Below are 14513 nucleotides of genomic sequence, written 5' to 3'. Positions count from 1 at the left end.
TGGCCATTTAAAGCAGGGCTGCTGACTCCTCAGAAACCCAAACAGGCAGCAGTCAGCAGCCATGTGCAGTGAGGCTTCCAGACCTCTGCTCCTCACTGCCCGGGAGGGGGCTGGCGGCAGGGCAGAAGACGGCAGAGTCCCTTCTTGGCCATGTTTGTCCACCCCAGAGTCTCGCTGTTGAGATAATGAGTAAATGGCTTTATTTCAACTTAATCCACTGTTTGAGCCGCCTTGGTAAAATGTTAATAGTTGGCTTACTACTGCTCAGTTTGGCCACATAGTGACAAGATGGAGTGTGTCTTAAACACACACCCTCCTTCCTACCCCCAAAACTGTAGATTTTTTTTTTTTTTTGGTTGAGAGTTTTATTAAATACAAAGTCCAGGTGATTCATTTTGGATTTAGGAAATGTAAAGTTTTGTTGATATGAGGCTTGACCTTTCAGAAAGTATCCACTGACAACACTGCTGTCCTTTTTACTTCCCAGTGCTTGGTCTGGTCCTTCCCATGTGGGCGATAGCACTCATCTCCTTTGGTGTTGCGCTGCTGTTCGCCCTTTTTGTATGGCTCTTTGTGTGTCCATGGATGCGGAGGAAAATAGCAGGTAAGGGCTTTTTTCTTCCTCTGATTCACAAAATCCCTGGTTCCTGGGGCTTCAGGTGTAATCCACCATCACCCTTACTAACCCAGGAAACTGGAAGTATCGATGACTCTGGAACACAGCACTGAGATACATGCCCCATCCTTGTCTCTTGGCTCCTGCCTACTTTCCCCCTCAAACTTGTTCTTGGTAACTTGTGACTTGAGTGAGCAGTAAGGTCCTGGTTGCCTAGATAGCTACAAGTTAACTGTTTGGTCAGGTTCTACCGGCCTGATGAAAAACATTAGGGAAAACGCAGGGAAATGCATTTTAACACCATAATATAATATCAAATTATATAAAATGCAAATTACCACCATAATAAAATATCAGTTCACACCCACAGGAATGGCTAAAAGTGAAGGAACTATTTCAAAGTGTTGATGAAGAGGTGGGATAACTAGAACTCTCAGGCACTCACGGTGGAATGTAACGGTCCAACCACTTCGGAAGTTAGAATAAGTTTCCTGTAAAGTTAAGCTTACATTTGCCACATGACCAAGTAATTCCACTCCTAGGTATTTATCCAAGAAAAGTGAAAACACACATTCATAAAAAGACTTGTATACAGTCGTTCTATCATAACAGGAAAAACTAGAAACAGCCCCAGTGTTCCTAAATAGGTGAAAGAATAACCAAATTGTGGTCTATTCATACAGTAGAAACCTGCTTAGCACTAAAGACAATGAACTACCCACGACATAATGAATTTCATAGACATTGCTTTGAGTAGAAGAAGCCAGATACAAGAGTACATACTGTATGATTCTAGAGGAAATTAATCTACAGTTATAGAAACCACTGGGTGCTGAAGGTGGTAGGGAGTTTACAGGAGACTGGTAGCAAAGGGACACATGGGAGCATTCCAGGGGCATAGAAATGTTCTCTGTGCCAGTTGGGGGAGTGTTTATACTCATTCATCATAGGTCATCTGCCTATACACTTAAATGTATATATTTTTTAATGTATAAATTACACCTCAACACATGTAATTTTTTTTTAAAAAGAAGAATATGGGTCAGAAAGTTGCCAGAGTTGTTTTTCTGTCACTAGCAACATAATTGCAAGCCGTGAGGCCACATGCTCTTATAGGGCTCTCAAAAGAAAAGAAGTATTTACTTTTGGCCTCAGAGTATGCCTTACAATTATGTTTCAGTGTGGACATATCAGAATTTGAAAACCCATATTTCAAAGAAGAGCAAAACAAATGAGGAGACATACCATGTTCATGAATTGGAAGACCCCGTAAGAGTTAAGATGTCAGTTCTTGTTAAATTGCTCCCTAGATTTAATAAAATTTAAATTAAAATCCCAGCAAGATATTCTGTAGATTTAGACAAGTTGCTTTTAAATTTTATATGGAAAGGTAAAGGAACTAGAATAGCCAAAAACAATTTTGAAAAAGAACAAGTTGGAGGATTCATAGGATTCATATAAAGCAACCAGACTGTGTGGTATTAGTGAAAAAATAGATACCCACGTTAACAGAACAGACTAAAGTCCAGAAATAGACCCACACAAACACAGCACGTTGATTTTCAGCGAAGTACAGAGGCACCTCAGTGGAGAAAGAGTCATCTTTCAACAAATGGTATTAGAACATTTGGACATCTGTATGCAGAAAAAGAACCTCGACTTAAGCCTCACACCTGTAAAAAAAAAAAAAATTAACCAAGTGTATCATAGATTTAAATGAAAATAGAAAGTGATAAGACTTTTAGGGAAAGAAATAAAATACATAAAATTTGTCCATATTATTTTGAGCCATTCGGATCAGTGTGTAGTGATATCTTGTGATTTTAATTTGTACTTCCTTGATGACTAACAGGACTTGCCATTTATATAGCTTTACTGATGAAGTGTGTGTTCTTATTTTTTGCTCATTTTTAACTGCTGTTTTCAAAGATTTCTCTCTATGTTCTTTTTCTTTTTTTTTAAGATTTTATTTATTTATTTGACAGAGATCACAAGTAGGCAGAAAGGCAGGCAGAGAGAGAGGAAGGGAAGCAGGCTCCCCGCTGAGCAGAGAGCCCAATGCGGGGCTTGATCCCAGGACCCTGGGATCATGACTTGAGCCGAAGGCAGAGGCTTTAACCCACTGAGCCACCCAGGCGCCCCTCTCTCTATGTTCTGAATACAAGCCCTTTGTCAGGGGATTTGCAAATAACTTCCTCCCAATCTGTAGCTTGTCTTTTCATTCTTTTAATAGTGTTCTCACAGTTTTTAATCTTGACAAAGTGTAGTTTACCAATTTCTTTTTTTTCTAAGTTGTGTTTTGGGTGTCACATCTAAAAACCCTTTGTTTCATCCACTCACAAAAGTTTTTTCCCTTTTTAAAATTTTTATAAAAATCACAAATGTTGTGGTTTCATTTATACAACATTCTGAAAAAGGCAAAACTATAGAGACAGAGACTAAGTCAGTGGTTGCCAAGGAGCTGGGCAGGGGGTCTGACTACTTGGGGAGCTTTGGGAGGTGATGAAATCTCTCTGTGTCCTGCTTGTGGTGAGGGTTACACAGATCCAGACAGATCTTACAATCAGGAAGGACTCACATATACGCACATAGTCTTACTGCATAAATTTAAAAAACGAATACTAAAAATATCCACATTAATTAATACATACAACGTCAGACTCAATAGTAAAGCCACGTCAGTAATGGGTTGATAAGTAGCTGCTGCTGCCTAAAATGAGCCACTTAAAACATGCCGCTGGCCTGATTGAACCCCATACTTAAAGGCTTTGACGTTTAAAGGCTTTTCCTATTATCTGAACATTCTTGTCAAATAGACTATAAAATCTTCACTTTCCATCTTAAGGCTATTAATATAACAGCAGGAAACTGACATTCCTCCCCATTCTGGCTTCCCAGGAAATTTTTTTTCTTTTTGGTCAGTGCCATCTTTTGTTATTTCAGTATATATTTCTTGTTTCGTTGTTTTAAGTACACACTAGTGATTAAGGACACGAACCATAGCGCTAAACTGCCTGCAATTTACCACCTGGGTGACTCTGCGCAAATGACTTAATCTCTGTACCTCAGTGTGCTCATTAATAAAAAGCAGAAAATAATGAAACCTGTCTCATGTAAGTGTTAACGATTTTGCTTAATTATTATTGTTATCATTACAAATATTACCTTCTCTCATTTTGATTATAAGCGCCTTGTGGTAGGAGATCTGTGTGTACCTTTCTTTGTTCCCTGTAGTACAGAACAGAAGTGTCGTTTCAGAAGATCTGTGTGTGTTTCTTCCGACTCTCTTAATAGAAATAGGTGATGGAAGATACTGTGAGTGTATCCAGCAGAGGAACTGAGAATACTTGCATTTTAGTTTTGTAGGTAAGAGCTTAGAGATTTGCCCAGGAGAATTTACAAGCAGTGAGATCATTAAATCAGCCTCACCGCTTATCAGATCTGATTAAAAAGAATGCGACAGAGCTTTTGAGCAGCTTTTTTAAAAATCCCTTCTCCTTCTCTCTTTTGAAAGTAGAGGATTTTTAAAAGTAAGTAGGATCTCTCTGTTCCTTTTTGGAAGATGATTTACTTGTTTCCTAAGATTTGGTGACCTGAAGAAATCGGAGACCAATAATTTATTGAACAGAAGAAAACCAAACAAACTATAACTAATAGCTCTGAAGACAAAAAGGATAAACATTTTAGTGATTTTGAGGTTAGTTTAAGAACACAGAAGACCATTCCAGATGGTTGTAGGATTACAGAATGCTGGCCCCGGACAGCACCGTGGGGACCGAATCTAGCCATCTCTATTTGTTGGTTTTGGAGGAGAGAACTGAGGCCGGAGCCCCCTCTTGTACTCAGTAGCTGAATTTTCTGGCTCAGTTTTCCCAGATAATTGAACTCTCCACTTTATTTTTTTCTATCTAGCTGTAACTGTATTTTTTCATTTCCCAAGTAAGTAGTACTAAAGTATAAAGACAAATATTCATCTTTATATTCATTTTTTAATAACAAGAACTCTATTTCAGCATTTTTAGTTACGGCTATATTTTCTTTAGGCAAATTACAAAAAGAAGCTGCTTTATCGCGAGTGTCTGATGAAAGCCTCGGGAAAATTCAGGAAGCAGAGTCCCCGGTATTTAAAGAGCTACCAGGTGCCAAGGCCAATGATGACAGCACCGTCCCTCTCACGGGGCCAGCGGGGGAGCCGGCTGGGACCTCGGAAGGCACATCAGTGGGGAACCACCCCCGGGCCTCCTATGGTAAGACGTGTGCAGAGGATTTGGGTTTGCATGGTGGCAGAGAGCAGTTCTGGGGGAGATATACAAGTGTTTTAATGCACACAAGTGTTCCCCAGTGTCATGGTTTGGGAGAACCCAGGTGCTAAGGCTGTCTCAGGAGACCATGCAGTCAACAGAGCAGGCTCACTCTGGGCCTGTAATTTTCTTCCAAGAGCTATTTCTAGTCTCACGAGGAGCCAGCCCGGCCTCCGTGCGGCCCAGCCAGCTGCACGCACATCCTCTGTGGGGCAGTCACCTAGCTGCCAGAGATTGGCCCTTCCAGCTCACTAAGTGTACCTTCCTCCCGGAAGACACAAGGAGAAAGCTGAAATTGGAACCAAGGACATCGTCCTACTGTAGAATCACAGAAACGTCAGAGAACATCGAGATTGTCCTGTGGCAGTGGGGTTCTTTTGTCTCGTAACATTTGCGAAGAATGATGGGTGAGCCCCAGCCTCTGCCAAGCCTGTCTGGGCAGCTCCACACCTTCCTGCAAGGTGGGGCCCTGGCACCTGCTTTCGCTTCCTGTAGGTGTGGCCTCAGACTTGGCCCAAAGAAAGCAAATGGGTTTTGTCTCACTGATCTGACAGATAAGTGCCTCTGACAGTCATGATTGGCCTTTAAGGAGCACCTAGAATTTCTGTCTCCCAGTGAACTTCCTCTATGAAGTTTCCCCAATTTCCTTTAAGGATTATCCCTTTATTGGTTACTAGAAACAGGAAAGAGTGCCGTGGTAATTTCTAGAAGACTTATTTTAGGAGAAAAATAGCATCATTTTCAAAGGCCATATTATTCATTCGTACATTTCCAACTTTCCTTTGCTATTTTAACCGTATTACACATTCTTTATAGTAATTTGGAAAAGAAAGCATGGGGAAAAAAATTGGAAAATCCCCCATAACCCTATTTCCAGAGATAACCGCTGTGAGGAGGGAGGAGTATTTCCTTTCAGAAACGATTTCTTTTCAGAAGGCTAGAAAGTGAGATTCTCGTTAACTCTTTTCAGGAAGGGCACTGTCCATGACCCATGGCTCTGCAAAATCACCCATCTCCAACGGCACCTTCGGCTTCGACGGCCACACGCGGAGCGACGGGCACGTGTACCACACGGTGCACAAGGACTCGGGGCTCTACAAGGACCTGCTGCACAGAATGCACGCAGACAGGGGCCCCGAGGAGAGGCCCGCCCCGGAGAGCAACTACAGGCTGCTGCGGCGCAACAACAGCTACACGTGCTACACGGCCGCCATCTGCGGGCTGCCCGTGCACGCCACCTTCAGAGCCGCCGACTCGTCCTCCGCGCCCGAGGACAGCGAGAAGCTGGTGGGCGACGCCGTGTCCTACTCCAAGAAGAGACTCCGCTACGACAGCTACTCGAGCTACTGCAACGCGGTCGCAGAAGCCGAGATCGAGGCCGATGAGGGGGGTGTGGAAATGAAGCTGGCTTCTGAGCTGACCGACCCTGACCAGCCCCGGGAGGACCCTGCGGAGGAGGAGAAGGAGGAGAAGGACACTGCCGAGGTCCACCTCCTATTCCATTTCCTGCAGGTCCTCACTGCCTGTTTTGGATCCTTCGCTCACGGTGGCAATGACGTGAGGTAAGTATATGCGTTCGCTCGGCAGGTATGTGCTGAGGGCCTGCCTGCGGGCCAGGCACCGTGCGGACAGCCGACGGGGATCCCCGTCAGCAGGAGTGGACAGACAGGTAGCAGCTGTGGTGTGCTAGCAGCATAGACGCGAAGGGGAGAATCAGGTCTGCCGGGGAATGGCAGCGTCTCGGGGACTGTGGTGGTGGCGATGCTACTCAAGTTAGGGCTCGCTGGGTGAGCTCTGAAGGGGCTGAGGGAGCCAGCTGTGTGAGCAGCTGTGCCAGAGCAGCTCCAGGACAGCAGGTGAAAAAGGCCTGAGGCAGGAGCGCACCTAGGGTATTGTAGGAAGAGCAAGGAGGCCATGGAGGGAGAGAGTGTGGACCGTCAGGTCAGCAGGTCATGGAGGCCTGGAATATGTAGTCTCTGTTCTCTTCTTACGAGCTGGGAAGCCCTAGACAAGCCACGTGTTTGTTTGGGAGCCTCAGTGTCCCAATCTGTAAAATGGGAGGAAAACTAGTACCAGCCTCATGGGGTTTCTAGGATGATTAAGTGAGATGCTATATTTAATGTGCTTAGGATGGTGCTCCTCACGTAGTCAGTATCTATGTATTTTCTTCATTACTATTATTATCATCAAGCCTAATGTTTTTTTCCAAATCAGGAGAACATGCTGTTGTTGTATTTCTTATTGCCCAGATATATGGCTCTTGATTCTACAGCTCTGGCTTTCCGGACACTGCCTAACCATGTGCGGTTCAGGGTCTGTTCTTTTTAGAAGAAGTCATCCTCCCAGACAAGAGGGCTGGTCATCTCGGGTTCCACCCGCTGTTACATAGGTGTTGCTGTGTCGCTGTATTTCAGGCATCGTGTTCAGTCCTAGCTTACTTTTGTGACTACGCCCCCAGCACCACCCTACTTCCTCCTCCTCCTGATCAAAAATTCTTACTGAAGCCCTGGTACTGGCAAGGTGTTCTGAATTGGGTCCCTGTTCTTGGAGTTTAAATTCCAGCTGGGGAGATTAAAAGGACATACACAGAGAAGTAACGAAGCACCCCAGAGCCGTATGGCAAGGCTCAGGAAGAGTCCGGGTGGGACTGCTGAGGGGGACTAGCGTGTCGAGCAGTGGCTTGCCGGGCAGGGCCTGGTTTTGAGGCTTCCGAGTGCAGACACGGTCAGGTAAAAGTGCAAGGTTCTGGAAGTGATGTGACAGTGAAGAGAAGCTTCTATTCCTTTAACCCAAGGCTGTTAAGTTTACCCCAGGCTTCAGTGCTGAACCGTTAGTAACTTATTCTTATTCCATCTCCAAACGGTCCTTTGAGGTCATAGTGGTATCCTTCAAAGACGAAATCTGAAGCTCAGAAATACGATGTTTCTCGCCCAGGATCACACAGCTAATGAGAAGCAGACTCGACAGGCAGCTCTTTGTGACCCTCAGCCTCCGCTCTGCCTGCACGGCATCCGGCAGGCTGAGGAGGGGAGGCTGGAGCGGACAGCCCGTCGAAGGCCTGTGGGGGCTTCTGCACAGAGGAGCTCAGAGGCTGCCGCTCCCTCCTCACAACAGACTGAAAAATCAACAACTCCTCTTGGAGCCATGAGAGAGAGGAGGGCCGAGGGCAGACGGCTGGCCCCAGTACGAGTACGGGAGAGACAGACAAGCATGGGGGTCACGGGGGAGACACAGGAGTGGAAAGTGTCGTGGGAACCAGTGCCGGGCCGGAGGGCCTGAACAGTGATGATGAATTCATAGAGGCTCGGTGGAGGTGGGTGTGGGAGGTAAAGACTCCAGGGAGAGCCCGTGGTAGGGCCCCCACCAGATTGTCCGTTTTGCCTCCAGGAGCTCTGCCAGCTGCTCACGGTGAAGATCAGAGGAAGCAGTCCCCTCCTGCTTCCATGGGGGTGGGAGAGGCAAAGTAACCATACTTGACAGACCCAGACCACTGTGTTCTTAGCAAGCTGCCCTCAGGGGAAACTACTTAACCGGAGCCTGACCTGCTGAGGTACTATCACAGCCTAACGTGGAGGAAGAGAAACTAGCCCACGAGAACCATGAGACAGAGCAAGCATCAGAAGCAGACGCTACAAGGCACGTTAGAATGGTCGGGTTGGGAATTTAGAACAACTGTGATGAACATGCTAGGAGTTCTAATGGATAAGGTAAGCGTCGTGCAAGACAGATGGGCAATGGAAGCAGAGACAATGGAGGCACTAACAGAGAACCAGAAGGAAATACTGGAGAGGACCCCGTAAGTGAAGGAGGCCTTTGGTGGGCTTACTAGTGCACTGGACACAGCTGAGGAAAGAATCTCTGAGCTTGAGGCTATGTCAACAGGAATCCCCCAAACTAAAGAGAACAAAGACCGAAAAACCAGAATAGAATGTCCAAGGAGTGTGGGACAGTTACAGAGGTGTTAACATATGCGCAATAGGATTACCAGAAGGAGAAGACAGACAGATGAAATATTTGAAACAATAACGATGGAGAATTTCCATGAATCAATGACAGACACCAACCCAGAGGTCCAGGAGGCTCAGAGAGTAGCAAGTAGAATAAATGCCCCCAAGAAACTATCTAGGCATATCATTCTCAAACTGTAGGAAATTAAAGAAAAATTCCTGGAAGAAGTCAGAAGAAAAAAACTTACAGAGGAACAAAAGTAAGAATTAATCCATCTTCTTCTCAGAAACCATGCATTTGAGAGGGTAGTGAAATATATTTAAAGTGTTGAGGGGGGAAAAAGTCCACCAGCCTAGAATTATGTACCCTGGGAAATTATTCTTCAGAAGTAAAGAAGAAATAAAGACTTTCTCAGATGCACAAAATTGAGGGAGTTGTTGCTAGAGAAATACCTTGCCTTGTAAGAAATGTTAAGAGAAATTCTTTAGGGGCGCCTGGGTGGCTCAGATGGTTGAGCGTCTGCCTTCGGCTCAGGTCATGATCCCAGGGTCTTGGGATCAAGCCCTGCATCAGACTCTCTGGCAGGGGGCCTGCTTCTCCCTCTCCCTCTGCTGCTCCCCCTGCTTGTGCTCTCTCACTCTCTCTGTCAAATAGATAAATAAAATCTTTAAAAAAAAAAAAAAACTCTTTAGAGAGAAGAAAAATAATATAGCTCAGAAACTCAGATCTACATAAAGGAAGAACATTAAACCTGGCGATTCACAGACCTGTACCCCTGGGACTAATAATACATTATATGTTAATAAAAAAAATTTTTTTAAATATAAAAAAAAGGAAGAACATCATGGAAGGATTAAGTAAAGATAAAAAAAGTTATTTTTCTTATTCTTAAGTGATCTAAATGATAACAGTTTGTTAAAAATAATACTAACAATGTATCAGTTATTCAGTTGTGTATGCTAGTATATACTATATGTACATATACAGTTACCTAATTTGTTGAGATATGTTTATATATTAAACTATATAAACATATCTCAACAAATTAAAAAGAGTTTAATAATACAATGTCTGCTGTCAGTCCACAATTGAACTATATATATATATATATATACACACACACACATATCCCCGTACATACATACACACAGCTATATATATGTATATGTATATATGTATGTATATATATAATTGACCTTTGAACAACATGGGTTTGGACTGTGCATCTACTTATATGCAGGTCCTTTTCAATAACTACAGTACTATAAATACATTTCTCTTCTTTATGATTTTCTTTTCTCTAGCTTACTTTATTGTAAAAATACAATATATAATACATATAATATGCAAAATATGTGTCAATAAGCTTCCAGTCAATAGCACTACTAGTAGTAAAGTTTTTGTGGAGTCAGAAATTATAGAGGCACCTGGGTGGCTCAGTTGGTTAAGCATCTGCCTTTGGCTCAGGTCATGGTCCCAGGGTCCTGGGATCAAGCCCCACATCAGGCTCCCTGCTCTCCTCTCTCTCAGCTGCTCCCCCTGCTTGTGCTCTCTCGCTCTCTCTGTCAAATAAATAAATCTTTAAAAAAGGGAATTATACACAGAGTTTTTACTGTGTGGGGGCTCAGCATCCCAATCCCCACAGTGTGGAAGTCAACTAAGTATGTATTTTATATATTTTATATTTATATGTTTATGTGTATATTATATATTTTATATGTGTGTATATATATGTATATGTGTATTAATACATGTATGTATTAATACACATATGTGTGTATATATGTATATAATACATGTATGCCTGTATTAAGTGAAATGAATGACAGCAGTGATACAGGGGATGGGAGGGAGAAATGAGGATTTTTTTTAATTTTAAGGACCCATGCTGTCTGTGAAATGGTGTAGTCTTTTTTGAAAGCAGACATGGATTAGCTGTGTAAGTGTGTGTTGCAAAGTCTAGGGCAACCACTAAAAACAGTTTTTAAAAAGTATAAACAATATGCTAAGAGAAGAAAATGAAATCATATAAAATGGTCAGTTAAAAGGCAAAAAAAGTGGAAGACAAAAACAAGAAAGAACAAGACCAACAAATAGAAAAGAGTAACAAATGTGGTAGATCTTAATCCTCCTAAATCAGTAATAACTTTGAATGTCAGTGGTCTAAATGCACCTGTTAAATGACAAAGACTGCTGGACTGGATCAAAAAACAAGACCCAAATATATGTTGCCATAAGAAATCCACTTTAAGTAGAAAGACACATTCAGGTTAAAAGGAGGAAAATACACCATGCTAATACTAATCAAAGGAAAACAGGAGTTGCTGTATTAATTTTAGATAGAACAGACACAGATTCAGCAAGCAGATCAGTAAGGATGTAGTTGAATCCCCTAAACCCATCAAATCTGCTGGAAATAACTGACATCTGTGAACTAGTTCATCCAACAGTAGCAGAACTCACATCCTTTTCAAGCTCATATGGAACATTCAGTGAGATATGCTATATTATGGACCATAACACACACCTAAACACATTTGAAAAAATAAAGCTAATATAGTGTCTGCTCTCAGAGCACAATGTAATTAAACTAGAAATCCACAACAGAAAGATAATTAGAAGATTCCAGAATACGAGGAGATTAAAGAACACACTTCTTTTTTTTTTTTAAGATAGATATCACAAGTAGGCAGAGAGAGAGAGGAGGAAGCAGGCTCCCTGCCGAGCAAAGAGCCTGATGTGGGGCTTGATCCTTGATCCTGGGCTTGATCCCAGGACCCTGAGATCATGACCCGAGCTGAAGGCAGAGGCTTTAACCCACTGAGCCACCCAGGTGCCCCTAAACAACACACTTCTAAGTAACACATGGATCAAAGGAGAAATTTTTAAGTACTTTAAACTAAATTAAAATGAAAACATCAAAATTAGTGGGATGCAGCAAAAGCATTTCTTAGCAAAAGCTAAGAAACTTATAGCACTGAATGTATATATTAGAAAAGAATAAATATATAAAATCAGTAATCTACATTTCCACCCAAGGAAACTAGAAAAAGAGGAGAAAATTAAATCCAAAGTAAACAGAGGAAATAATAAGAATTAGAAAAGAATCAGTGAAATTGAAATCAGGAAATCAAAAGAGAAAATCCATGAAACCAAAGGCTAATTCTATGAATAAATTAATAAAGTTGATAAGCCTCTAGCCAGGCTAACTAAGAAAAAGAGAGGATACAAATTACTAATATTGGAAATGAAAGATTGGACTTCACTTTAGATCCTACAGACATTAAAAAGACAATACTCTGAACCACTCTGCTCATAAATTTGATGACCTAGATGAAAAAGACTGGATTCCTTGAATGACACAATTTGCCAGAACTCATGAAAGAAGAAATAGACTATCTGAATCGGTCCGTATCTATTTAAGAAATCAAACCGTAATTAATAACCTTTCAAAACAGAAAGCACCATGCCCAGATGGGTTCCTTGGTGAATTCTGCCAAACATTTAAGGAAGACTCTATGCCAATTCCCTAGTCTCCTTCAGAGGATAGAAGTAGAAGAAATACTTCTCAACTTATTCTGTAAGGCCAGTATTACCTTATTACCAAAACCAGAGGAGGACATTGACATAAAAGAAAACTGCAGACCAGTATCTGTCACAAACATGGATGTACAAATCCTCAACAAAATATTAGCAAATTGAATCCAGCGATGTATAGAAAGGATTAAACACCATGACTAAAGGATGTTTATCCCAGGTATGCAAGGCTGGTTCAACATCCAAAAATCAGTTAATGTAATCTATCACATCAATAGGCTAAAAAGGAAAAATCACATGATTGTATCAATAGTTGCAGAAAAATCTTAAACAAAATTCACCTCTTTTTCATGATAAAAACTCTCAGTAAACTAGGAATAAAGGGGAACTTATTCAGTTCCTGAAATGTGTAAGCAGTTATAGCAGGGTTGCTGGATATGATGTTAATATACAAGTCAGTTGCTTTCCTACATACCAATAATGAACTGGTGGCATTTGAAGTTAAAAACAGAATATTGTTTACATAATGAAACAGTTATAAATCTAACAAAATTTGTACAAGATTTACATGCAGAAAACTATAAAACTGATTAATAAAATCAAAGAATTAAATGGAGGGATTTTCCATGTACAAGGATAGGAAGACTCAATATTGTCAAGATGTCAGTTCTTCCCACCTTGATTTATAAATTCATTATAATCCCAGTCAAAAATCCCAGCAGATTATCTTATGGATATCAATGAACAGATTGTAAAATTTGTAAGGAAAGGCAAAAGACCCTGAATAATCAACACTGTATTGAAGGAGTAGGACAAAACTGAAGGACTGACACTGCCCATCATCAAGACTTACTGTAATACAGCCACAGTGATCAAGATGGAGTGATACTGGTGAAAGAATAGATAAGTCAGTGAACCAGAATAGAGCTCAGAAATAGACCCCCTTGGGGGCGCCTAGGTAGCTCAGTCGATTTAAGTGTCTGCCTTGGGCTCAGGTCATAACCCCAGGGTCCTGGGATCAAGCCCCGCATAGGGCTCCCTGCTCAGCGGGGAGCCTGCTTCTCCCTCTGCCTCTGCCCCCCACTCATGGGTGTGCACGCTCTCTCTTTCTCTCAAATTAATAAACAAAATCTTCAAAGAAAAAAAAGAAATAGCGCCCCATAAATATAATCAACTGATTCTTGACAGAGGAGCAAAGGAGATGCAGCGGAGTGAAGAGAGTCTTCTCAACAAACAGTGCTGGGACAGCTAGACGTCCATGTGCAAAAAATGAATCTGGACGCAAACCTTACACCCTTCCAAAAAAGGATCTCAAAATGGATCGCAAACCTAAATGTAAAGTGGGAAACTATAAAACTCCCAGTAGGATGACACAGGACAAAACCTAGATGACCGTGATTCTGGAAATGATTCTTTAGGATACAACACCAACGGCACAGTCCATAAAGGAAATACTAGGTAAACTGGGCTTTATTAAAATTAGAAACTTTTGCATGGTGGAGGACAGTGTCGAGAAAATGAGTAGAGAAGCCAGAAACAGAGGCACCTGTGTGGCTCAGTTGGTTAGCTGTCTCCCTTCAGCTCAGGTCATGATCTTAGGGTCATGGGATTGAGCCCCATGTCGGGCTTCCTGCTCAGTGGGGGAGTCTGTTTCTCCCTCTCTCCCTGCTCCTCCCCACCCATCTGTTCTCTCTCTCTCAAATAAATAAAAAAAATAAAGACGCCAGAAACAGAGAAAATACTTGCAAAAGACAAATCTGCTAAAAGAGTAATGTACAAAGAACTCTTAAAACTCAGCAATAAGAAAACAAACAATCCAATTTTTAAAAAGGGACCAAACACCTTACCAGACACTTCACCAAAGAATGGGGTGCCTGTGTCCTACTGGTGGCTAAGTGTCCTACTCTTGGTCTTAGCTCAGGTCTTGATCTCAGGGTCATGAGTTCAAGCCTCACACTGGGCTCCACTCAGGGCATGGGGCCTGCTTTAAAAACTAAACAAAACCAAACCTGCGGCATCCCCCAAAGCAGTCCACATGTGCCTGCCAAGGGTCTGAGTGACAGTGACAGTTGAGCGGAAAGGGGGTGAGGCCTGAGTCCTGCCTCCTGCTG

At 42.3% G+C, this 14513-nt stretch overlaps 1 protein-coding gene across 2 annotated transcripts in view; it reads left to right on the top strand.

The window, feature by feature from the left end:
• Positions 1-14513, top strand: part of SLC20A2 (solute carrier family 20 member 2) — a 104897-nt gene that overhangs the window by 75332 nt on the left and 15052 nt on the right. For both annotated transcript variants that reach the window (XM_080796048.1, XM_080796047.1), the window contains exons 6-8: positions 488-604; positions 4660-4863; positions 5888-6479. In XM_080796048.1, the coding sequence (XP_080652174.1) occupies positions 488-604; positions 4660-4863; positions 5888-6479 (913 nt within the window). The remainder of the gene's footprint in view (positions 1-487; positions 605-4659; positions 4864-5887; positions 6480-14513) is intronic.

Source organism: Martes martes, assembly GCF_963455335.1.
Source record: "Martes martes genome assembly, chromosome: 2".
In the NCBI taxonomy this organism is placed as follows: Eukaryota; Metazoa; Chordata; class Mammalia; order Carnivora; family Mustelidae; genus Martes; species Martes martes.
The sequence above is the reverse complement of the archived record's forward strand: the minus strand, read 5'-3'. Positions and strand labels throughout refer to the sequence as shown.